The sequence below is a fragment of the Schistocerca gregaria genome, chromosome 3, assembly GCF_023897955.1.
Source record: "Schistocerca gregaria isolate iqSchGreg1 chromosome 3, iqSchGreg1.2, whole genome shotgun sequence".
Classification (NCBI taxonomy): domain Eukaryota; kingdom Metazoa; phylum Arthropoda; class Insecta; order Orthoptera; family Acrididae; genus Schistocerca; species Schistocerca gregaria.
In genome coordinates this window covers 628,105,796-628,133,336 of record NC_064922.1, presented here as the reverse complement: position 1 = coordinate 628,133,336, position 27,541 = coordinate 628,105,796, and the positions used below count along the sequence as shown (strand labels likewise).

General features: G+C 40.3%; 2 protein-coding genes across 2 annotated transcripts in view; both read left to right on the top strand.

The window, feature by feature from the left end:
* Positions 1-27,541, top strand: part of LOC126353882 (nucleoprotein TPR-like) — a 342,294-nt gene that overhangs the window by 220,717 nt on the left and 94,036 nt on the right. The gene's annotated exons all lie outside the window — the stretch shown is intronic.
* Positions 10,851-12,092, top strand: LOC126353883 (heterogeneous nuclear ribonucleoprotein A1, A2/B1 homolog). The gene has a single exon (XM_050003087.1). It carries the CDS (start codon positions 10,947-10,949, stop codon positions 11,973-11,975), a length of 1,029 nt encoding a protein of 342 aa, XP_049859044.1. The 5' UTR covers positions 10,851-10,946; the 3' UTR covers positions 11,976-12,092.

The following is a 27,541-nucleotide window of genomic DNA, read 5'->3' as shown; positions in this document are numbered from 1 at the left end:
CTTTGCCTACAGTATTATTTTGGGCCTTCTTGGAAGTAGCCAGTAAAGTTTCTAGATGAAAAATATTTAGAAATCAGGTTAAGATGGTGATGGTGATGGTGATGATGATGATGATGATGATGATGATGATGATGATATTTAAGCTTGGGCTCCAAAGCTCCTTTCAGAAGACACCATTTATGACAGACATAAAATCAGTGCCAAGGGAACTGGAAACTGGACTGCAAAACATCAAGCAGGCCAAAAGATTTAAACGCCTAGCTGTAGGAAAAGGATTGCTAATTCTGTGCCTGCACACTCCACGAGGCAGCATTCGCCTTTCTCCCCACCCATAACTTTCTAGCCCTTCCCCGACCTGCCTCTCCATATTGCTTCTTGTATCCCACATGATGTTGCATTCTGGCCCGAGATGCTGGAGTTGGTGCTCGTGAGTGCATAAGGTATGCTTGCACCCCCCCCCCCCCCTCCCCCCACTCTCTCTCTCTCTCTCTCTCTCTCTCTCTCTCTCTCTCTCTCTCTCTCTCTCTCTCACTGATGAAGACTGTGGCTGAAAGCTATATGTGAGTGTCTTTTAACTGTGCCTGTCTGTGAAGACACGCCGTCTTCTTTATGGTAAACATCAGTCTGTCTTTTCCTATATTGTTGATGTTCCTGCCTGGAATTTCCATTGTTTGATAAATACCTAGGTGAATGGATAAAGCCTGATGTACGAGAGAAAGAAGCTTCACTATGACACATTAACAAAATGGAACTAAAGGCATCTACACTGTTGTTGTTGTGGTCTTCAGTCCAGAGACTGGTTTGATGCAGCTCTCCATGCTACTCTATCCTGTGCAAGCTTCTTCATCTCCCAGTACCTACTGCAACCTACATCCTTCTGAATATGCTTGGTGTATTCATCTCTTGGTCTCCCTCTACGATGTTTACCCTCCACGCTGCCCTCCAATACTAAATTGGTGATCTCTTGATGCCTCAGAATATGCCCTACCAACCGATCCGTTCTTCTAGTCAAGATGCGCCACAAATTTCTCTTCTCTTCAATTCTGTACAATACCTTCTCATTAGTTATGTGAGCTATCCATCTAATCTTCAACATTCTTCTGTAGCACCACATTTTGAAAGCTTCTCTTCTCTTCTCTTATTGTACAAACTATTTATCATCCATGTTTCACTTCCATACATGGCTACACTCCATACAGATACTTTCAGAAACGACCTCGTGACACTTAAACCTGTACTCGATCTTAACAAATTCCTCTTCATCAGAAACGCTTTCCTTGCCAGTGCCAGTCTACATTTTATATCTCCTCTACTCTGACCATCCTCAGTTATTTTGCTCCCCCAATAGCAAAACTCATTTACTATTTTAAGCATCTCAATTCCTAATCTAATACCCTCCTCATCACCTGATTTAATTCGACTACATTCCATTGTCATCGTTTTGCTTTTGTTGATGTTCATCTTGTATCCTCCTTTCAAGACACTGTCCATTCCGTTCAGGTGCTCTTCCAAGTCCTTTGCTGCCTCTGACAGAATTACAATGTCATCAGTGAACCTCAAAGTTTTTATTTCTTCTCCATGGATATTAATACCTACTCCGAATTTTTCTTTTGTTTCCTTTACTGCTTGCTCAATATACAGATTAAATAACATTGGGGAGAGGCTACAACCCTGTCTCAATCCCTTCCCAACCACTGCTTCCCTTACATGCCCCTGGACTCTTATAACTGCCATCAGGTTTCTGTACAGATTGTAAATAGCCTTTCACTCCCTGTATTTTACCCCTGCCACCTTCGGAATTTGAAAGGGTGTATTCCAGTCAACATTGTCAAAAGCTTTCTCTAAGTCTACAAATACTAGAAACGTAGGTTTGCCTTTCCTTAATCTATTTTCTAAGATAAGTTGTAGGGTCAGTATTGCCTCACATGTTCCATTATTTCTACAGAATCCAAACTGATCTTCCCCGAGGTTTACTTCTACCAGTTTTTCCATTCGTCTGTAAAGAATTCGTGTTAGTGTTTTGCAGCTGTGACTTATTAAACTGATAGTTCTGTAATTTTCACATCTGTCAACACCTGCTTTCTTTGGCATTGGAATTATTATATTCTTCTTGAAGTCTGAAGGTATTTCGCCTGTCTCATGTACCTTGCTCACCAGATGGTATAGTTTTGTCAGGACTGGCTCTCCCAAGGCTGTCAGTAGTTCTAATGGAATGTTGTCTATTCCCGGGGCCTTGTTTCGACTTTGATCTTACAGTGCTCTGTCAAACTCTTCACGCAGTATCGTATCTCCCATTTCATCTTCATCTACATCCACTTCCATTTCCATAATATTGTCCTCAAGTACATCACCCTTGTATAGACCCTCTATATACTCCTTCCACCTTTCTGCTTTCCCTTCTTCTCTTAGAACTGGGTTTCCATCTGAGATCTTGATATTCATGCAAGTGTTTCTCTTTTCTCCAAAGGTCTCTTTAATTTTCATGTAGGCAGTATCTATCTTAACCCTAGTGATATGCGCCTCTACATCCTTAAATTTGTGCTCTAGCCATCCCTGCTTAGCCATTTTGCACTTCCTGTCGATCTCATTTTTGAGATGTTTGTATTTCTTTTTGTCCGCTTCATTTACTGCATTTTTATATTTTCTCTTTTCATAAATTAAATTCAATATCTCTTCTGTTACCAAAGGATTTCTACTAGCCCTCGTCTTTTTACCTACTTGATCCTCTACTACCTTCATTATTTCATCTCTCAAAGCTACCCATTCTTATTCTACTGTATTTCTTTCCCTTATTCTTGTCAATCGTTCTCTAATGCTCTCTACAACCTCTGGTTCTTTCAGTTTATCCAGGTCCCATCTCCTCAAATTCCTATCTTTTTGCAGTCTTTTCAGTTTTAATCTATAGTCCATAACCAATAGATTGTGGTTAGAGTCCATCTGCCCCTGGAAAAGTCTTACAATTTGTAACCTGGTTCCTGAATCTCTGTCTTACCATTATACAGGGTGTTTCAAAAATGACCGGTATATTTGAAACGGCAATACAAACTAAACGAGCAGCGATTGAAATCACCGTTTGTTGCAATATGCTTGGGACAACAGTACATTTTCAGGCAGACAAACTTTCGAAATTACAGTAGTTACAATTGTCAACAACAGATGGTGCTGCGGTCTGGGAAACTCTATAGTACGATATTTTCCACATATCCACCATGCGTAGCAATAATATGGCGTAGTCTCTTAATGAAATTACCCGAAACCTTTGACAACGTGTCTGGCGGACTGGCTTCACATGCAGATGAGATGTACTGCTTCAGCTGTTCAATTGTTTCTGGATTCTGGCGGTACACCTGGTCTTTCAAGTGTCCCCACTGAAAGAAGTCACAGGGGTTCATGTCTGGCGAATAGGGAGGCCAATCCACGCCGCCTCCTGTATGTTTCGGATAGCCCAAAGCAATCACACGATCATCGAAATATTCATTCAGGAAATTAAAGACGTTGGCCGTGCGATGTGGCCGGGCACCATCTTGCATAAACCACGAGGTGTTCGCAGTGTCGTCTAAGACAGTTTGTACCGCCACAAATTCACGAAGAATGTCCAGATAGCGTGATGCAGTAATCGTTTCGGATCTGAAAAATGGGCCAATGATTCCTTTGGAAGAAATGGCGGCCCAGACCAGTACTTTTTGAGGATGCAGGGACGATGGGACTGCAACATGGGGCTTTTCGGTTCCCCATATGTGCCAGTTCTGTTTATTGACGAAGCCGTCCAGGTAAAAATAAGCTTCGTCAGTAAACCAAATGCTGCCAACATGCATATCGCCGTCATCAATCCTGTGCACTATATCGTTAGCGAATGTCTCTCGTGCAGCAATGGTAGCGGCGCTGAGGGGTTGCCGCGTTTGAATTTTGTATGGATAGAGGTGTAAACCCTGGCGCATGAGACGATACATGGACGTTGGCGTCATTTGGACCACAGCTGCAACACGGGGAACGGAAACCCGAGGCCGCTGTTGGATCACCTGTTGCACTAGCTGCGCGTTACCCTCTGTGGTTGCCGTACGCGGTCGCCCTACCTATCCAGCACATTCATCCGTCACGTCCCCAGTCCGTTGAAATTTTTCAAACAGATCCTTTATTGTATCGCTTTTCAGTCCTTTGGTTACATTAAACCTCCGTTGAAAACTCAGTCTTGTTGCAACAACACTGTGTTCTAGGTGGTGGAATTCCAACACCAGGAAAATCCTCTGTTCTAAGGAATAAACCATGTTCTCCACAGCACACTTGCACGTTGTGAACAGCACACACTTACAGCAGAAAGATGACGTACAGAATGGCGCACCCACAGACTGCGTTGTCTTCTATATCTTTCACATCACTTGCAGCGCCATCTGTTGGTGAAAATTGTAACTACTGTAATTTCGAAAGTTTGTCCACCTGAAAATGTACTGTTGTCCCAAGCATATTGCAACAAACGGTGTATTTCTATCGCTGCTCGTTTAGTTTTTATTGCCGTTTCAAATATACCGGTCATTTTTTAAACACCTTGTATAATGTATATACTACTACTACTACTACTACTACTACACACATAGACACACAGACACACACACACACACACACACACACACACACACACACACACACACACACACTCACACACACACTGCACTAAAGACATAAATATATCCTCAAACACCAAAATTAGATGCTACTGCACTGTTACTTGGCCAGAGGCTTTATATGTGTCAGAAACTTTTACATTGAACAAGAAAGGTCTAATGGAGAAACTTGAAGCCAAAGGAAGAAAGATTTTGAGAGTGGTCCTGGACCCCATCAAAGAAAACAGAGAATACAGAAGGCGTCACATCAACAAAGTATATAAAAGCAAGTTGAGAAGCTAACTGTCATGATTCGGAAAAGGAGGATTGCCTTTTGTGGCCATACGATACACAAGAGCCTAGGAATGATATGTAGAAGGATACTAACTTACTTTCAAAATAAGAAACACAAAGAGGAATGGTTCACTGAAGTTGACAAAGATGTATGAGAACTGAAAATTTCTGCTGCAGATAACCGGGAGAATGACCTGCCACTAACACACAGAGATTTCAGGGAAAAGCCAAAAGTGAAGATAGGCATGGACCCAAGAGAGGAAAGAGAAACACTGGAAACAAATGCAGTAGCATAGCTACAAAATGTCTGTCTAATGAAGTAAAAAAATAAATAAATAAACAAATAAAAATAAAAATCTCATTCAGACTGACCTACTACAAAAGAAGAATCAGTTCATAAAAACTGAAAATAAAATATGTTGGAATGAAATACATGAAGATGCATTAACAGAGAGGACCAAAAACGGGGAAAAAATTGAAATGCTCAAGGAAAACTAAACACTATGAGCAATTTTAAAGAAAGGAAACGGCAAGGATAATTAGAATAACTAAAAGACATATTAAAAACTGGAAACTTAAGGCAATTGAGGACAACTATTCAAAAAATAATTCCCTAGATTATAAGATATTTAAGGGCAGATTGAAGGTTACCAAACCCCAAGTGCCCATTTAATAAATGAAAATGGCAGACTTGGCATGATCAACATTGAAAATTCTGAAATATTTGCCAAATGTTTTTATCGGGTTTTTATCCAGGCAGAAGTTACCAGTAAGCTGGAATTAAAAAAAGTGAGCTAAAACTAGTATCTGGAAAATGGAAAAAATCCCGGAGAGTGGAAGATTATGTTATACGTCCACTGCATAAAAAGGCATTAAAAAGGTATTAACTACTACAGAGAAATTTCTTTGCTATCAGTTGCATATAAAATATTTTCCAAGATTGAGCTGAACAGAAGCAGAAACACCCCAGGACAGTCATTTAAGTGAATGTCAAGGTGGTTTTTAGGACGACAGATCCTGAACAAATATTTAGTCTGAAGTTAATCATTCACCACAGATTACTGAATTCAGAACGTAGTGTAGTAATGTTTGTCATTTTAAAAAAGGGCTTTGATTATGTTGACACAGAAATTATAGATAAAATATTCTAATAATTTGGTGTAAAGCCTACATTGGCTAATCTAAATCTCATAGCCCTTCAAAATAAACATAGGTGTACCGCAAGGTGATGGCATGTGCCTAATTGATTTTAATTGTATTCTAGAAAATCTGATAATTAGGAAGAAAAAATTGAGTGGATAAAATTTCACCAATGAAGTTGGAAGAAGAAACTAGAATCACACACATTTGCAGATGAATTTGCTGAAGATGTGACATCTGTTATAACAAAAGTTAATCTTTTTAGAAGGAATTGGCGGCAAGAGACTGACTCAAGAATTTCTGCAGAAAAATCCAAATTTTCAACAAACATTAAAGGTGTGCTAAAATTTCTGAAAACAGTTAATGGCCAAAAATAGAAAGTTAAAAAATTTAAATAGTTTGGGGAGACAATCCAACAATATGGTTTGGAAAAAGCTGCAACAGAGGATACATTAAATGGGAAGGTCTCTCTCTCTTCCTCTCCCCCTCCCTCTCTCCCCCTCCCTCTCTCCCCCTCCCTCTCTCCCCCTCCCTCTCTCCCCCTCCCTCTCTCCCCCTCCCTCTCTCCCCCTCTTTTTTTTTTTTTTAAGTTGTTGATCAGTGATCTGTACTTTGACAGTTAGTGATGTCCTCATTCACTTCTCTGTCCCTGATGTCCTTCATGTTTCATTGGTGGGGTTGTATCTATCCTGAACAAATGTTCATAGAACTTCAGTCATTATTTCCTTAATTATTTCCTTATAGATTCAATCAGCTATTCATGATCCCTGTATAACTCCTTACTTCCTCAAAGTCTGTACTTTCTATCTATTATGCTTGGACCAATTATTTTCCAAAGGATCTTGCATTCAGGTTTTTCGACTTCTCTCTGTCCATCCTTTCCTATCTTTATGAGGAATTCACCTGTTGAGACATTTGGTTTTTGACCTCTGTGTTAACAGTGCCTGAGTTAAGTTTTTCTTTAAATTGCCTTTTTCTTGTGAAGGACATGCATCTTACAAAAAGTAGCAGCCATCTTCTCTCATCTGCTGTTGGCTTTTCTTCCACTGAAAGTGTCCATGTTTTCTTTTTTTTTACTTTACTCTGTTGTTAAGTGATGGAGTACCGGTTGGATGTTGGTTGGTTTATGTACTTATTTTTCTTGAATGAAATGTGAAGGCCAGGTTTTTCTTTGTTTTTCTTCACAATGTTTATCTGTTCTGTAGTGGTTTCCTTGTTTCTTGACAGAAAAGCCAAACCATCAGCAAAGGCAAGTCTATTGACTCTAATACCATCCTTCAGTTCTCCAATGTAAGCGTAGTTAATAATTTCCATTGTTTTAAAAGTCAACTCAAATTCTATCAAAATGTCAAACAGTTCTGCTAGGTGAACTAACTCCAGATCCTTAGAGAAATATTTTTCCATTACTGTTTTCAGGCTCTAAATGTGGTGCATGACCTCCCTTTCCTGAATCCATCTTGATATTCGCTAAGTGGATAATGTAACTAAATTTCTTTGCAATTAAAAAAAAAAAGGCATTGCGGTATTACAGTGAAGCCAGAATGACTATGCAAGTAAATGTCAAGCCTTAAACTATAATTTAGATAAAGTAACATTGTTAGGAGAACAGTAGATTGCTACTTGCCATAAAAATGACACATTGAGTTCAGAGAGGCACAATAAAAGACTGTTATGCATTTAGCTTTTTGTCAAAGCCTTCTTCAGAACACACACACACACACACACACACACACACACACACACCATAAGTAAGCAAGCCGGCAGCTGCCGGAGTGAACGATCATGTGTGGTGGAGTGTGCATGCTTATGGGAATGTGTGTGTGTGTGTGTGTGTGTGTGTGTGTGTGTGTGTGTGTGTTCTTTCTTATCTGAAGAAGGCTTTGGCTTGAAAGCTAAATGTGTAACAGTCATTTTGTTACGCCTGTCTACAACTCGGCCTGTTACCTTTACGACAAGCTGCAACCTATCCTTTTCCTAATATTGTTGATATTGCAGCCTGGAGTTTCCATTTTTTGATTTAGATAAATTAGAAATACTAGGTAGGTGACAGATAGCCGTATGTGTTAAAGTGCTGACTTCTGGGACATGGTGAGGCCCGCCAGTCCTGAATTGAATCTGCCTCACAAATTAATGGTGGGCCCTCATGTGCCAGCCAATCAGGATGTGGTCTTTAGGCTGTTTTTTACATCCACATAGATAAATACAGGGTGCAATGTGCGAGCACTTTGAAAAAACAATATCACATTTGATAATGATATATATACTAGATGCAGTTAGGAGAGGAATGCAGATGGTGGGGATTGCAAACAGTCGAGCAGTGCTCAAGAATGGTTTGCGCTGTGGTTCTATATGCTGTCTCTTTTGCAGATCAGCTACACTTTTCCAAAATTCTCCCACTGAAACAAAGTCAATCATTTGCCTTCCCTTCTACGAACCTGACATGGTCATTCCATTTCATATCGCTTTTTAACAAATTTTTAATTGATGTGGTTGTGTCAGGCAGCACACTGCTACTGCCGTATTCGAATGTTACAGAATTTTTCTTTTCCTACTGCTCTGCGTTAATTCATATTTTTCTACATTTGGAGCAAGCTGCCATACATCACACCAACTACAAATTCTGTCTACATCACCTTGTATCCTTCTACACAGTTACTCAAATGATGACACCTTTCTGTACACAAGAGCCTCATCAGCAAACTTTCATAAATTGCTTTTCAGCCCGTCCATCAGATCTTGACACCTATAGAGAGGAAGAGCTGTATTTCTCACTTCCCTGGGGCTCTCTTGATGACACCCTTACCTCTGATAGACACTCGCTGTTGAGGACGATGTACTGGATTCTGTTACTTGAAAAGTCTTTGAGCCTCTCGCATATCTGGGAACCTAATTCATTTGCAGTGTGGCACCATGTCAAATGCTTTTTGGAATTCTAAGAATAGGGAATCTTCCAGTTGACCTACCTACACAGTTTGCAGGATATCATGTAAGAAAAGGGTTAGCTGAGTTTCACCTGAGCTATGCTTTCTTTATCCGTGCTGTTTTGTGGTCTGAAGCTTTTCTGTCTCAAGGAACTTTATTATATTCAAGCTCAGAATGTTTTCAAGAATTCTGCAGCATGTTATGGATGTAGGCCTGTAATTATGCAAGTCCATTCTTTTACCACTCATATATACAGGACTCACCTGCACTTATTTTCCCATCACTTGGGACTTTTCATTGGATGAAAGACTCACGATAAATGCATGCCAGGTAAGGGACCAGTGCAGCACAGTACTGTCTGTAAAACTGAATTGGGATTCCATAGCAATTTGTTTGTTTTCAACTGTTTCAGTTGCTCGTCTGTGATAGGGATGCCTATGTCTTCTCTGTCCTCCATACGGGAGCCTGCGCGACAGTCAAATGACAGTATTTTTGTATGAACCTTCTGCGTGAATGATGTCTTAAGCATGAAATTTAAAATTTCAGCTTGCCTTTTGCTGTCTTCTATAACCACACCGAGCTGGTCGGCGAGTGACTGGATAGAAGCTTAAACCTGCTTAGTGATTTTGCATATGACCAAAATTTTCTCTGGTTGTCAGCAAGATCTTTTGCTAAGGTATGATGGTGGAAGTAGTTGCATGCTTTGCACATTGATCATCTTCCAAACACACAAATTTCTACTAACATTTGCCCATTTTTTATTTGTGCATTCTTTTTTGAACCAAGAGTGCAATAATTGCTGTTTCCTCATCTTTTTCTGAATCTGATTATTAAACCACACTGGGTCCTTTCTGCCCTGAATCCACTTATTTGTTTATAGTCAGGTTAAACTTGGTCCACAATTCCTCTGTATCCACCATTGTCTAACTCAGATGCTAACAAATGCTTATCCGCCTCTTTGGCATAAATATTGTCCTAGCCTTCTTGATGCATTTAATTGCTTTAGTAACCAACATCACCACAATGTCATCATAATCACTAGCCCGTATCTGTTTACTGATGCTGTTGATTGTTACCCGATAGTATTGTAGTCCAGTCAAATTGCAGATATACCTTGCAAAAGGTGGGGTAGAAGATTTTATTTTTTTAACACGTTACAAAACCAAGTTTTGCTACAAAATTTCTTGTGGGAAAACATTCTGCAGTCAAAAAACTTCAAAAATTTTGGACTTTTTTCAGTTTTTTCAAAATCTCAGTTTCATTTGCTCCTATTGCTGTAATGTCTATTTTATTTTTTAAAGAGCACTAAATTCTCTACAAATTTGATTCTTACCATTTTTTTCTACTCCCAGTATCTAAGATGCTACAGTGCGTCAAAAAATACCATTTTTTTTTCAAATTTTGAGCATAGTGGCAAGATACCTTATATTTGAACACTATTTTTTTCAATTTATGTTTGTGTAGTATAAATACATTATACATCATGCTATATGTTGGAATTTACCACCTCACATTCAGGTATTCAATTTCTCTGTACGCAACATGAGGATTGCAGGGCACCCAACTATTGTGATTCTTACATCACTACCTGAAGTTCACTATGGGCTACCTCAGCCCTGGTATTTGTAAAACTATAAATATAAAAATTCATCATTAAGATACACACACACACACACACACACACACACACACACACACACACACACACACACACACACACAAAAATTGTCTCAGGAAACTGAACTATTATTAGTGCAACAGGCAACCTAATTAGGTAGGTAATAAGATACATGCGCGCGCGCACACACACACACACACACACACACACACACACACACACACACACACACAAATTGTCTCAGGAAACTGAACTATTATTAGTGCAATAGGCATTTTGAAGCGGCAGGAGTAGCATCGTTAGGGAAGTAGGGAAACTTGTACTGTGGGAATTTGTAGGTAGAAGTTGTCCCAGTAAAGAAAAATTCATTCAAGATGGTGAATATGGATTGTGAGAATGATCACGGCGAGCCAGAGCATGTTAGAAAGCTATTTATTGGTGGCTTGGACTACAGAACAACTGATGAGTCCCTGAAGCAACATTTTGAACAATGGAATGAAATAGTTGATGTGGTGGTTATGAAGGGCCCTAAAACGAAGAGGTCGAGAGGGTTTGGGTTCATAACTTACTCCAGAGCACATATGGTGGATGATGCTCAGAATGCTCGCCCACACAAAGTTGATGGTCGTGTTGTGGAGCCGAAAAGAGCTGTTCCTCGCACGGAGATTGGTAGGCCAGAAGCGGGAGCGACTGTGAAAAAGTGGTTTGTTGGTGGAATTAAGGAAGAAATGGAAAAAAACGATCTGCGCGATTATTTCAAACAGTATGGCACTGTCGTCTCTGCTGCAATCGTCGTTGAGAAGGAGACTCGCAAGAAGCGTGGCTTCGCTTTTGTAGAATTTGATGATTATGATCCAGTTGACAAAATGTGTTTGAGTCGCAATCACCAGATCCGTGGGAAGCACATAGATGTCAAAAAAGCCTTACCCAAAGGTGATGCTTCAGGAGGCCGTGGAGCTGGAGGCAGAGGTGGGGTTGGTGGTGGTGCAAGTGGTGGCTGGGGCGGAGGACGTGGTGACTGGGGTGGAAGTGCTGGTGGCGGTGGAGGTGGTGGCTGGGGAGGTGCTGATCCATGGGAGAATGGCCGTGGTGGTGGCGGTGACAGATGGGGAGGTGGTGGCGGCGGTATGGGTGGTGGAGATAGGTGGGGTGGGGGTGGTGGAATGGGAGGGGGTGACAGGTACGGCGGTGGTGGTGGACGCAGTGGTGCATGGTCCAATGATGGTTACAATAGTGGAAAACAGTCTGACGGATTCGGTGTTGGCTACAAGCAAAGCTATGGAGGAGGTGCAGTTCGTGGTTCTAGTGGTTATGGTGGAAGCCGGTCTGCTCCATACTCTGATAGAGGATCTCGAGGTGGTGGTGGCGGGGATTACGGTTCTGGTGGTGGCCGCAGGTATTAAGTGCTGTGGCACTCCTTTCCTCCCTGTGCAGGTGTCGCCTATTTCTGATACTTCGCTATAAGTAGCTGAGGCTGTCAGCTGTAGGAGACAGGCAAAGTCAGAGCACAGGAGAGGCAGGTAGGATAGGTAATTATTCTTGTGTATCAAGGCCACACAGCTGACATTAAAAATAAGTAGCATTTATTACAATTAAAATGCATTGTCAGTTACTAAAAAATGTTGACAGTTCTGGGTGTGTAATACTTGTAATATCACACTTTAGCGCACTTGAGACAGGTATGAGCATCACTTCCAACATTTTGATGGGCCAGGTTCCTCAGTGTCACCAGAAATACCTTGAGTTACGGATTCAGGGTCTGTACATAGAGTTGATCCCAGATTGACCTCTTTTTATAAACAGTGAGTCAGCCTCAGCAAGTTCATTGATTTCGTCAGTGGTTTCCTCAACATCCTCCATAACATCTTCTTCACTGTCTTCATATAAAAATTTTGGCACGTTTTCGCAGTTGACCCCAATACATTTCTTGCAAATTGAAGAACATTTCAAACCCACTTTTCTGCAGGAGCACGCTCCGCCACAGTTCAGCTTGCATGAGCAGGAAACAATGTGAAGAAGTGCTTCAGGTGCTGGATCTTGGGTCATTATAATGAATATAGGACCGTGGTCACTGTGATTCCAGCCGCATTTATCAGGAGGTTTCCAGTTCCCCATCCAACTTTGGACTTGTTGGTAAGTTAGCAACGAATGATATTGTGCAGCATCTTGTGTAGGTGGCAACCGTGCAAGATTCAGTTTGCTTTTTGTGGCAGACTTGGCAAATAGCTGGTACCGCAAATGGTCTAATGTGTGGGAACTGCCGACACCTTCACTATACAATGTGATATTAACCTGTTCTCCTGCTGTTATTATTTCTTCACGGGTGGCATGTGGTTTATTGAACATGCAAAGTGCTGAGCTTAGGTGTTCATTTTTCGCAACAATATTGTAGCGCTTACTTTTTCCTTGACCACAAAAAGCAGATGTTGCATCACATGCGCTAAAGGCGTGTGTAAACAGAATATATTCACTGTCAAATTTGTGAGATGCAGTGGAAAACCACTTGTCTTCTGCATTTCCTCTTCCTGGCTTTAAGAAAAATAAGTTTTCAGTGCCTTACCCCAAACCAGTCATGAGCAAAAGCAGGTCGACATCTTCTCCTACAATGACAACACTTCCAAAATCTTTAGTTCTTGAAATGGCAGATGTTACAATCATAACGTCAGCATCTTCTTTTGCCTGGCTTTGAAGCTGTTTCAGCTATCACCAAAGCGTTGCCATATTTCTGGAAAAGGCGAACCTTGACAGTTCGAATATCAGGACGAGGTGATGTGGGTATTTGTTCTAACAGATCATCCATAGAAAACTGACACTCTTCCATATTGGTTTCCAGGTAGGCAAATATAGCCTCCATGCCTTAATCTACTTGTGCTGCAGGTCGGTAACCTCGATTCTGTCCAGTAGCTGAAACACGGTGAAAGAACTTTCTGTTGCAAAATCTGTGGTATCACCCATCTGCAGCAACCAAATCATTTACATTTTGAATCCGCTCTATCACTTGTTGACCAAATTCATCACCACGTCGTTTAGCCTGTTCTAATACTGTCGATTGCACTTCCAATTTCATTACTTTGTAAACAAAATTTTGTTTGGCATATGGCAATCTTAACTGCTTGGTTAAAAAGTCATCAGAATTCCCTTTTGCAAATAAAAAGCATTTCTCTTTGAAATTCAACTGACTTTTTTCCTGCGACTGACGTAGCACGCCTGTTGGTTCCTGAGGATGTCGAAAGCTAGCTGCTATCCTTCTCTCATTAATGTACTTCTTGTAGCATGCTTCATGCAACATCACTTCACTGAGCGTTTTCAAAAAATGTGTGTGGGCAGACTCCATTCGTTTAGCACTACAATCGATAAGTGTGCTCAGTCCTTTCTTTTTCACAAATGGTTCAAATGGCTCTGAGCACTATGAGACTTAACATCTATGGTCATCAGTCCCCTAGAACTTGGAACTACTTAAACCTAACTAACCTAAGGACATCACGCACATCCATGCTCGAGGCAGGATTCGAACCTGCGACCGTAGCAGTCACGCGGTTCCAGACTGAAGCGCCTAGAACCGCACGGCCACACCGGCCGGCTTCTTTTTCACATTGTGTCCACCACTCACCACAGTTTTTTCGCCAATGGAACACAAATTCATGTCAGACATACTCATTTTCAGCACCACAACATATACTGAATGGAAGCGACTCCAAGCTGTAGGACCCTTATTGCTGTGTGCTAATAGCTGTCAGCGCGCTGTGAACAATCACCAGAGATAATCGCCTTCCGTCTGCTAAAGAATAAATACGCTTTTGTCCGCTAAAGAACAATTCCTACATACTTTTTCTTATAACCGATCATTAACGTCAATCAACTGTAGAAAATGTAAGGCACCTGCATGCAATCGTATTACATATTGTAACATAAATAAAGTTCACGCAATCCGACGTGAATGTGTTTGTAGTTACTGAATACAATGCTGTTTGTCCTGGCCCTGCAGCAGAGTGAGATGGTAAATTCCAATGAATAACATGATGAGTAATATGTTTATACAACACAAATAGAAACTTAAATAACAGTGCTCAAAAATTAGGTAATTTGCCACTTGGCTCGAAATTTGAAAAATTGGTATTTTTTGATGCACTGTAGTGCCTTAGATACTGGGAGGAGAAAAAAATGGTAAGAGCCAAATTTGTAGAGAATTTTGTGCTCTTTAAAAAAGAAACTAGACGTTAAAGCGATAGGAGCAAATGAAACTGAGAGATTTTGGAAAAAAAAAAAAAAAAAAAAAAAAAAAAACTGAAAAAAGTCTGAAATTTTCGAAGTTTTTTGACTGCAGAAAGTTTTCCCAAGAGAAATTTTGTTGGCAAAACTTGGTTTTGTAACCTTTCCAACAATATGAAAAAAATAAAATCTTCTACCCCACCTTTTGGAAGGTACAGGCTTTTTTTCTGACAGTTTCACTGGACTATTATTGATGAACGACATCGAAAAAGTCCAGAGGAGGACAGCTTGATGGGTATTATCGCAAAATAGGGGAGAGGGTATCACAGATATGATCTACATCTACATGATTACTCTGCAATTTACAATTAAGTGTCTGGCAGATGGTTCATCGAACCATGTTCAAACTATTTCTCTACTGTTCCTATCTCAAATAACTGGAAAAACAAGCACTTAAAATCTTTCTGTGCGAGCTCTGTGTGACGGTCAGCGGAATGAAATGGGGCTGCAAATGCTTTTGCCCTCTGGCTCTCGTCTAACTTGAGGGTGATCTTCTACCCTTCTTACAACCAGTTAAACTGCATAAATAAAACACTCTTGATGCTGCTGAACGACAAATACAAAAGTAAACCAGGGTACAGTCTAGGAGATTTAAGTCAAATGACAAATCGAATGCATGCATTAAGTTCCTTAAAATTCCTAAGTTTTTATTCAAAGCTGAATTTGCTGGTGGTACCTTTCAAACACTTACGTGCCATTTTAATTATTGCTTTAGTTCCTCATAGCGATACTGAACATGCTATAAATTTTAATAAAAGTTCATGAATTCTGAGGAACATCGATTGATATTTAGTAAATTGATCAGTTCGCTAAAACAATGCCTAATCCTTATGAACTAAAATTCACTCAACACTAGCATGAATTACAAAGTATCTGATGACACAGAATATTCGAAGTCATGACTGGTTTAAACACAGTGAAAGTCCAGTGGCACTGTTTCAGAATCAATCACATAAACATGGTGAAAATAATTAGGGTCCAACCTGACTGTATCAGAAACTAAGTCCCATTGGTATCTCAAAACACAGTTTGGAAGGCTCAAAAATAAACAGAGTGAAAAGTAACACTTTAGCAGCCAAGTGTGCCAGCACTTGAATGGAAACATAGTCCCACAGCTACGATTTTGCAGCAAAGTCCTATTTGCATACAAAAACAGGCACCAAAAGACACAATGCGTGTAAAACATGAGTCCCTACTGTGTTCCATACTGAAAATATCCTTAAGACTGGATTTTTTGTGAAACATTCTATCTTCAATTTGGGCACATACGCAAAATTTAAGTTCAATACATGCTGGAACTGAAAAAACGAACACCAAAGTGTCACACCAAGCACCACAGGTCCAGCATCGGCAAAGGTGCTCAGAATTCTGTCCTGGAGCTTTGTGTCAGCTCCGCTTAAATACCCTCGATCCAAAATTCCCCGCGCTACATCACATAACTGCTGCCCATTGATTACCAGTTTTTTGCATAACTTTTTACATAGAAGACCAATCTTAATTCTGTATGCACCATTAAACGCATGCTCAAATTCTCATTTAAAAAATAAAATAAAATCTATGTCACAAATTTGTAGCTGTTTTCCTAGAAGTATGTTTCATTGCTTTCTAATTATCTTTGCAGAGTGCGTAAATAGTTTTTGTCCATTTGTGCCACTAAACGATGTTACTGTTCTTTATAAGGCACCATGTTCCATACAGGTATGAAGCACTTTTTCTGATGTGCTGATCAGAATTCACATATAAACAAAGGATAAACAGACATGTGCAAAACTATGCAAAAATTAATAATAAATAAAGACAACATATCATAATAACTACAAATATCACAAACGAATGATGTTGAAATGTGTACAATGACAGCCACTGTGCGGCAGATTATGCAAGTATGTTAGTTGTCGTGTTTCAACAAGACCTTTAAAATGAGCATACGTTCTACTCTGTACCTGCATTGGTTCAAAAGTTATAAATTATTCAGTAAATTGCACATATTGCAGATTTGTATATTTAACATCTTTTGATATAAAAATTATATGAATTATGTCAGTGTCTCAGCTGATTTGTGTCAAACGTCTCTTTCACTTGCATATCATACTTTCTTGTACTAATTTGTGTTTGTGTGTAACACAAACGTGGATAAAGAATTGTCATAAAGGCGTGCGCTGGAATGGGTTAAACCGTCGTGGCATCATGTAACAATCAGCCATTTGAGACTTACGGGTCCACATGGACTGATCTGCCATTGATCACTCGCATGCCACCATCTGCCTTTCTGCTCTCGCCCACTGCCTGACTGAGCCGGCGTCACTGGTTGCCATTCCCTTTAAACATGACCCAGGATCAAACTTCTCTCTCCAAATGACAACAAATGACTGTCGTGTCACATCTAATTTCTCTTAATTTATCATGATGATCATTTCTCCGTATGTAGGTGGGCGCTGATGGAATATTTTCGCTATGATAGGAGGAAGTTGGTGATTGAAATTTTGCAAGAAGATCCTGCCACAATGAGAAAAACCCTTATTTTAATGATTGCTACCTCATTTAATGTATCATGTCCATGGCACTCTCTCGTCTGTTTCAGACAGTAATACAGATCGAGCTGCCCTTCCTTGTCCCCTCCTCCACCACCACCACCACCACCACCACCACCACCACCACCACCCCCAGTCCTGTCTGATGCGGATCCCACACCACCCAGCAATACTACAGAAGGGGCTGACAGAAATGGTGTAAGCAGTCTCTTTAGTGTTTACCCGCAACATTATCTGTATGATCTTTCCATTTAAGTTATTTGTAGCTGTAATCCCAAGTACACAGGTGAATTTACAGATGCTATATTTCTGTGATTTATCATGTAACCAGAATTTATCAGATTTCTTTTAATACTCATAGTGATGACTTCAAGTTTCAGTATTTAGAGTCAATTGCCATTTTTTGCCCCATACAAGTATCTTGTCTAAATAATTTTGCAATTAGTTTTTATCATCTGAGGGCTTTACAAGACTGTAAATGACAGTATCATGTGCAAAATATCTTATGGTAGCTCCTCAGACTACCTCCTATGTCATTCATGTACATCAGCAACAGCAGAGGACCTGTAACACTTCGGTGGGGAATGCCAGATATTACTTCTGTCTTACTTGATGATTTTCCATAAATTACTACGAATGGTGACATTTCTGGCAGAACTCGCGAATCCGGTCGCACAACTGAAACGATTCTCCATAGGCATACAATTTTATTAGAAGCAGCTTGTGAGGAACGATGTCAAAAGCCTTCTGGAAATCTAAAAATGTGAAATCAATTTGACATCCCCTGTCGATAGAAGTCATTACTTCATAACAATATTTTCTGAATCCATGCTGACTATTTGGCAATAAATATTTTTTCTTTGTGGTAGTTCATAGTGTCTGAAAACTGTATATGTTCCAAAACCCTACTCCAAATCAAAGTTAGTGATATGGATCTGTAATTCAGTGGATTTCACCAATTTCCTTTCTTGGGTATTGGTTTTGATGTGTGCAATTTTACTGAAGGTATGGAAGTTTTGGTGAGCGAGCGGTTTTATGCAATTGCTAAGAGTGGAGCTGCTGTCTCAGCATTTGTATCCATCATAATACTTCCTGTTAGCTCAGGATTATGTGTTGCTAAGAGGTCAAGTAGGTTTTCACAAACATTTACACTTCAACTGGGATGCTGAGCTAATTGTTCAAAATAATGTTTTTGAGAAAGCTTTCAGTAAAATATTGGACAACATTTTATGCCTACTGCTGGCTTTAAACATGTATTTTTACCAGCATATCAAGGGTAGATAGAAGTCACCACCAAATATAATTGTATGAGTCTGGTACCTATTTGAAATAAGAATCAAGTTTTCTTTGAACTGTTGAGCAACTGTATCATCTGAATTACGAGGTCAATGAAATGAACCAATTATTAATTTATTCTAGTTGTCAGGTATAACCTCTACTCATACTAACTCACAGGAACCATCTACTTCAATTTCACTACAAGGTAAACTATTTCTGACAGCAGTAAACACTCCACCACCAACTGTACTATATCTGTCCTTTCTGAACATTTTTAGGTCATTTGTAAAATTTTCGGTTGAACTTATTTCTGGCTTTAGCCAGCTTTCTATACCTATAACAATTTGACCATCAGTGCTTTCTGAGAGTTCTTGGAGCTCTGGTTGTTTCCCAACACAGCTACAACAATTTACAACTAAGTATTGATTGTTGTTAGGTCTACCTTCCTGTATTTGCCCTGCACACTTTTAGGCTGATGGGTTTTCTGTAGTTTACTGAGATCCTTTAACCTAAAAACTGCTTGTGTCCCTCCACATAGCCCGTACTACTCATGGCCCGTTTCCCGTGTGTAGTGAGCTCCTGACCCATTAAGCGGAATGTGCAAACCACACCAGCTAATGGCACAAGTCGAAGATTCTGCAGCCTACTCGTTCACAGAAATACCTAGGCATTTGATTTGGGCCCCCCATTCAGCTCTGTACCAAAAGAGCACTGTCGGTTCTGTTGATATGCTGCAGATAGTGAGCTCCACCTTCATCTTGCAAGCAAGACTGACAGTCCTTACTACTTCAGCGAGCCGCCCGAAACCAGACAGAATCTCTTCCGATCCAAAGCGACACATATTGTTAGTACTGACAACACTCCTAATGATTGAGTGAGTTGGGATGGCAGTCATTAAAAGAAGGGCAGGTTTTGTTGAAGTGAGATCTTTTCACAAAATTTCACTCACCAACTTTCTCCTCTGAATGCAAAAATGTATTATTGTCACCAGCCTACATAGGGAGAAATTATCATCATAATAAAATAAGAAAAATTGGAGTTCGTTTGGAAAGATTTAAATGTTTGTTTATCCCATGTGCTGTTAGAGAGTAAGGATAAGGAAATAGTCTGAAGGAAGTTTGAAGTACCCTGTACTAGGCACTTAACTGTGAGTTGCTTTGTAGTCATGTAGATGTGGACGTAGATGAAGAGAGAATTGTTGTACTATAAATTTGGTGTAAAAATGGCATAATTTATGCATCTGGTAATCCATTATTCACAACTCTTGCATAATGCAAGAACCTGGCTGAAAGATCCTTTGGCATATGTGCCTCTGTATTGAGCACTTGCGTTTTGTCTGCAAAAAACAGACACAAAAACTGTAAATACGATAGTACACAAGGATGACTTGCAGAGTTGGGGTTATAACACTGGGAATAGTAAGATGTAGTAGGGATACTGTATGATACATGACCAAAAAAAGAGACTGGATGTACAGTGTAAGTGAAGCAATAGAATGTGGATGGAGTCAGTAGTCAGTTAGGTAGGAGGTTGTTGTGGAGGATTTAGTGGAACTAGAACAAAAGCAAAGTTACCAGACTGGGTTACAGTGGGCTTAATGTTACAAGCATGAGTAGGAAATAAGCTGTGTAATGTTCTGGAAGATTTACAACTGTGGCATGCACGTTTCATAGTTGTGCTCCCTCCATCAGCTGTCAGATGGAAATCTTTGTATATTACGCCCCTTCCTTCCTGAAAAAGCAGGTGTTGTCAGGAGTGCCTCAGTTTGTGCTTCATCTATGGAGTTGAAAGGAAAGTGACTTTACACAATTACCATTTGTTTGGATCACCTGAGAGGCTTCAGTATGTTGATCATTCCAGTTAAAGAGTACTGTTTCGTGCCACTGGCCAGGGTGCCTCATTGGGGTTGGAACTGGAGTCAACACTGTCCAGCTCTAGAAGCTCACTGCCTTCAGTGATGTGTTGATCTTCCACCAGCATGACTGAGTTTCAAGTGCAACAACAGTGGTGCTGGCATAGTCCACTTAGATGTTCCCATCTCATGAAGGCTTTAGGTGCTCACAGATGCAGTGACTGGGACTGAGGAAAGGTAAAAAGGTAAGCCATATCAGAAGTGAATTTGTATGCTGCAGGTTTACATCCTGCACACAAAGGCAAAGGCATTGTTGGTGGAAGTAATAAAATTGGTTGGTGCTGAGGGTGCCATTATGGTGGCCACTGTACACGAAGTCAGCGTAAGTCGCCCCCACCTTGATGGGCACCATCTTGGATGTCTAATGAAGGACCATGTACATGTAATTGTATTTGTGTGGGAGCAATTGTTGTTTGTGAGGAAGCTGTATGAAGGAGTGAGAACAGGCCCCAGGATTGCCTACCATGTAGCTATTGCACAAGACATTAACTGTTCATGAGAGTGGTCCTATATGAAGAGCATCAAGTGCTGTCTCAGCTGGTGTCTTGGTCACCTAAGAGTCATACATATTCTGGTGAGATAAACAGTGTGCCATTATCGAAATGATTGCTTGTGACAGTACTATGGAGATTTTGTTAACATACAATCATCATTGCTTCTACTGTCATGTCTGAGTGCAAATTTGGCTTCAGAAAGAGGGTTGACTACTACCAACCACATCGACTGAAAAAAATCTGAAAATCGCTATGAATTCACTCTCATGGACTTGTGGATATCAGCCAGGAGGTGAAGAAAGCGTGTTGAACTGAATTAATTTTGAGACGCTGAGGGTATGTACTAACCGACTTTTATATGTTATACCATTACATCCCAGTAGACATAATGCTAAGCTAGGTGAAGGCAGCAGAGGATCAAGTAGGTAAAAAGACGAGGGCTAGTAGAAATCCTTCGGTAACAGAAGAAATATTGAATTTAATTGATGAAAGGAGAAAATATAAAAATGCAGTAAATGAAGCAGGCAAAAAGGAATACAAACGTCTCAAAAATGAGATCGACGGGAAGTGCAAAATGGCTAAGCAGGGATGGCTAGAGGACAAATGTAAGGATGTAGAGGCTTATCTCACTAGGGGTAAGATAGATACTGCCTACATGAAAATTAAAGAGACCTTTGGAGATAAGAGAACCACTTGTATGAACATCAAGAGCTCAGATGGAAACCCAGTTTTAAGCAAAGAAGGGAAAGCAGAAAGGTGGAAGGAATATATAGAGGGTCTATACAAGGGCGATGTACTTGAGGACAATATTATGGAAATGGAAGAGGATGTAGATGAAGATGAAATGAGAGATACGACACTGCGTGAAGAGTTTGACAGAGCACTGAAAGACCTGAGTCGAAACAAGGCCCCGGGAGTAGACAACATTCCATTGGAACTACTGACGGCCTTGGGAGAGCCAGTCCTGACAAAACTCTACCATCTGGTGAGCAGGATGTATGAAACAGGCGAAATACCCTCAGACTTCAAGAAGAATATAATAATTCCAATCCCAAAGAAAGCAGGTGTTGACGGATGTGAAAATTACCGAACTGTCAGTTTAATAAGCCGCAGCTGCAAAATACTAACACAAATTCTTTACAGACAAATGGTAAAACTAGTAGAAGCCGACCTCGGGGAAGATCAGTTTGTATTCCCTAGAAATACTGGAACACATGAGACAATACTGACCTTACGGCTTATCTTAGAAGAAAGATTAAGGAAAGGCAAACCTACGTTTCTAGCATTTGTAGGCTTAGAGAAAGCTTTTGACAATGTTGACTGGAATACCCTCTTTCAAATTCTAAAGGGGGCAGGCGTAAAATACAGGGAGCGAAAGGCTATTTACAATTTGTACAGAAACCAGATGGCAGTTATAAGAGTCGAGGGACATGAAAGGAAAGCAGTGGTTGGGAAGGGAGTGAGACAGGGTTTTAGCCTCTCACCGATGTTATTCAATCTGTATATTGAGCAAGCAGTAAAGAAAACAAAAGAAAAATTTGGAGTAGCTATTAAAATCCATGGAGAAGAAATAAAAACTTTGAGGTTCACTGATGACATTGTAATTCTGTCAGAGACTGCAAAGGACTTGGAAAAGCAGTTGAATGGAGTGGACAGTGTCTTGAGAGGAGTATATAAGATGAACATCAACAAAAGAAAAACAAGGATAATGGAATGTAGTCGAATTAAGCCGGGTGATGCTGAGGGAATTAGATTAGGAAATGAGACACTTAAAGTAGCAAAGCAGTTTTGCTATTTGGGGAGCAAAATAACAGATGATGGTCGAAGTAGAGAGGATATAAAATGTAGACTGGCAGTGGCAAGGAAAGCATTTCTGAAGAAGAAAAATTTGTTAACATTGAGTATAGATTTAAGTGTCAGGAAGTCTTTTCTGAAAGTATTTGTGTGGAGTGTAGCCATGTATGGAAGTGAAACATGGATGATAAATAGTTTGGACAAGAAGGGAATAGAAGCTTTCAAAATGTGGTGCTACAGAAGAATGCTGAAGATTGGATGGGTAGATCACATAACTGATGAGGAAGTATTGAATAGGATTGGGGAGAAGAGAAGTTTGTGGCACAACTTAACTAGAAGAAGGGATCGGTTGGTAGGACATGTTCTGAGGCATCAAAGGATCACCAATTTAGTATTGGAGTGCAGCGTGGAGGGTAAAAATCGTAGAGAGAGACCAAGAGATGAATACACCAAGCAGATTCAGAAGGATGTAGGCTGCAGTAGGTACTGGGAGATGAAGAAGCTTGCACAGGATAGAGTAGCATGGAGAGCTGCATCAAACCAGTCTCAGAACTGAAGACCACAATAACAACAGGTGTCATCCCTCTTTGCAGTTTATGCAGAAATGTGATTATCTATGCCCACATTATTTGAGGGATGAAGACCCATTGCTTACAAGAGTATTGCTCAATACAGGAATGCATTTATTATCTAGTGCCACTCGTTAAGAGTTTACATGATCATTGCCAATTTACTTGTCTAGAAAGTTGGGTTTTTATTTCATCAAATTTGGCTAGATGACCCATTACTCAACTAAATGCTTCCCATACAATATTAGGACATTTGTGTCTAAGCAAATCAAAATTTTTGGCTGAGTGAACACCACAAATCTTATGTAGTTTGCCCTCAATGTCATTGTTGGTTTTTGCATTCACTGTCATGAAGCAAAGGGTTACTTCAGGCAACAAAATTAGGCATTTCCGTGTCTTTCCATTAACCATCACCCATTCAGCAAAATTTCATCACTTTTAAAATTGTCTTCATTATAATTTGCTAGGTGTCCCAGTTTCCTTTGTGAGCCAGTTTTTTAGTTTGTTGTATTTAATGTGCCATCATCTTGTCTTTTGTATTTCTGTAACATTGAAAAATCGACTACATCTATCACACTTTATGGCGGCAAACTTTACCAGACACACACTGCTATAGTGTAGATAAAATACTATAGCCAAATACCACAGGCCATTTTTAAAATAAAACATTTATTTTAAATGCCAAAAGTGTGACAACATTGAAAGAAAGACCCACCAAATTTCAAAGCTCAACTAACTGATTGTTTCTATAATGTTAAGCCACAAGTTCAAAAGAATATTAACATATGTAATAACATTGAAAATGCAGATGCTTTCATAGTAAATGCTGACAGTGGTGATAGGACTGTAACCGTGAATAGAGCAACATATTTGTACAAAATGTTATAGATTTCTTCCGAGTTAATAACATAATATTAAAACCCAGGACAAGCTGTCAGAACCCAAAATCCAAAATGAGATTAAATACATTTTAAATAACACAAATCTCTACTCGCCATTCAAGAAGCAAGAAACATTATAGCAATGAACACTTAAGCATAAACCAGACAGTTAGATCATTTGACATCAGATTCGAACACCACACGTCAGCACTAAGATACAAAAAATACCATAAAAAACTGAGTCCATTCTAAATAACAACATTTGCAACAGTACCTTTGCTGTTTTTAACAGCAGCCCACATTATTAAATTTGAGTGCACATGGCTGTGTGTGCAAGCATTCCCCACCCACCAGCACACACACTACATCCATCCTCCCCTTCATATTTACCAAGAATTAAAATTAATTAATTAGTTAGTTCACTAGTTATTTGCAAGTTTCTATGGTAGTTTCCAGAGTCCATCACTTAGGAACAAGGATAGTCTACACTTTACATTACATGTTTGAATACTTGTGTCTCCTTAAGGCCCCCTTCCTGTAGAGCAAGGCTGTCGTGGAGTGGCTGACTCTATTGATGATGATAGTTGGGCACCAGGTGGGGCCTGTGGAGTAGAGACTTTGTCAGCAGGGGCAGGTCTAGAAGCAGGTGTAAGCCGAAGGAGAGACAGCCGTTGTGTAATGACATCTGACAGGAGTAGATGTACTGGTTTAACCTGTTCAGTGGAAATCCAGTTTGGTTGGCTTTGATTAGTAGCATCATTGTGTGAGCATCTGCTTGTAAGACTAAAAAGGGGCGAGTGTAATATGGTTGCAAGGATGCTTTAATGACATCCTTGTGGAGTATGAGTACAGTGAGTTATCTCTTTACGAATGAAAACGGATGGGTTTGCATGGCTAGATGCCTTTGTAGTTTGGAAATTTGAAATTCAGTTCCTCATTTGTAGTACTAATGAGGAAGGATTTTCAGGGTATCTTTCTTGCAGCTTGGAGAAAAAATCTGATGGAAGTGTTAGGATTTCGCCTTACCCCATTTCTGTTGAAGCATTGAAGTCAGTATGGAATGCAATCTGCAGCCCAAGTAACACCAATGGTGAGATGGTCAATATGGAAGACTTGTGACAGATTAACACCGACTTGAGTGTCCTGCACCAGCATTCCACCATGTCATTGCTTGGCGGATGATAGATGATGGTACGATCATGAGCGAACCCAATAAAGTATCTACTTCATTGAATAAAGAAGACACAAATTGTTGACCTCGATCCGTTGTCACATCTGTCGGGCACCCAAAACTTGAAATCCATTTAGTTACAAAAGGCTTGGGCAACTGTCACTGCAGAAATGTCCATAATAGGTGCGGCTTCAACCCAGTGCGTAGAACTGTTAGTAGCCGCGAGAATATACCCCAGTCTTTGCAGCACGGGTAATGGCCTTTAAGATGTCTATGTGAACATGAGGAAAACGGCATGTTGGTTCTCGAAAGAAACCAAGAGGCATATGGATCTGACATCCGACTGGCTAGATAAGCAGGCTGTTAACCCCAAATAACAATCATGTTGTACCTACCCCCAGGCAAACAAATCTGTCCTTTACCATCTGAATTGTTGTGTGAGGTTGTGTCAAAAACCTGTCCTGTTTCCTACGACTGTAAGGTAGAAAGGTCTGGATCAGCCCTGAGAAACCTCATTCCAGATGAGGAAACTGTCCATAGGTAACTGTTTCAGCTGCTTTCCCATTGTTTGGTTTGTAAGGAACTCGCGTAGGTCCTTGTCTTTTTCTTGTAGTGCAACTAGCTGAATTAGATCCACTTTTGCAGAAATTTCGTTGATCCCTTAGAAATAGTTGACAAACACTTTGTCATCTCCTCACAGGTGACAGAAGTTGGTAGTGAATTGCACGATGAAGTCTTAATGGCAGAACTGCTGAGGAGAGAAGGAATTGTGAGGGTTGTTAAACATCAAAGAAACAGGTATGTAGTTTAAAGGAAGTGAAGTGAAGTGAAGTGAAGTGAAGTGAAGTGAAGTGAAGTGCCTCAACTCAACTTGCGCTCGGAAATATATAATTATTTCGTAGACGACTGATAGTTCACGTTTGTAGGCACAACATTTAGTCTGTGCATCAGGCAACTTACAGGGGAAAAATCAAGGGGCTGCCATGACCTTTTTACCTTCCATTGGGCACCACACTTTAGTAGTCTGGCTATTGTTGAAGACCACAATAGTCGTGCTAAATCCAGAGAGTGAACAAGAAGTACTGTTTCTCACAAGGAGGATTTTATGTCTCATTGAACTGAGCAGGGCCTGGACTGCTGCTGCACGTGGCAGGTGGCACCTTAGTAATTAGCCTTGCATAAGAAACGGTGCAATTGCTAATATGTATTGGGAAGGAGAATCAGTTGAAGTAAGTCCATCTTTAAGGCCTTAATATCTTTTGGACTCTCTTGACATCCCAGAAAAGTCCACTGCCTATTCGTCACTGTCTTCAATCTATAATTGGATAGCCTTTCAAAAATTCTAAAGCACATGAAAAAAATCAACAGGTCGTCAAGGTACTCAAAGCAAAAATTCAGGCCATGGAGGACCTTGGTGATGAAACATTGCCACATTTGTGCAGCATTCTTAAGGCCAAATGGCAACACTAAACATTTTGAGGCCCACCAGAGCAGCCGTAAAATCATGTAAGTGTGGAACAGGATAGCGATCTGGTTTTGTGCGCAAAATTAGGGTGCAACAGACATGATCGTGTTGTACTTGGAACTGTGGTGAAGACTGGTGTTCTGTTGCATCCATGGTCTTACCGTGAGTTAAGTCATACCTGAATTGACGTAAGTGTCTTTGAGCAGTAACAAGTGTGGCAGCACTGTCTGAAATGCAGCCACTAAGGGCCTCATTGTTCATGAGAATGTTTATCCTGTGTTCTTCCGGCATTGTAACTTCTGAAATTGGATCACTAATACTGGACAGGAGGGTAAGGAGTTTGTTTAACAGTGGTGTTTTTGTGCCTACCACTGATCATGCTCAAGTTCTCGTGGGTGAGGGTGTGTTTGTTGCCAACATGGAAGCTAATCATAGAGTTATCATTTGGCCATGGACAGTTTCATAGTTCATGTCAAATGTAGCCTCCTGTATGGACACAAGTTATGTTGTGGCAGAGAATATAGGCGCCATGTATGGGCTCAATGACACCACAGATCTTGAAAGTCCATTGAAGACTCCATGAGAATACTAAATTGTCAATGACA

Coding starts and splice junctions, on each gene's coding strand:
- LOC126353883 (XM_050003087.1), top strand. CDS start 10,947: ATGGTGAATATGGATTGTGAGAATGATCACGGCGAGCCAGAGCATGTT.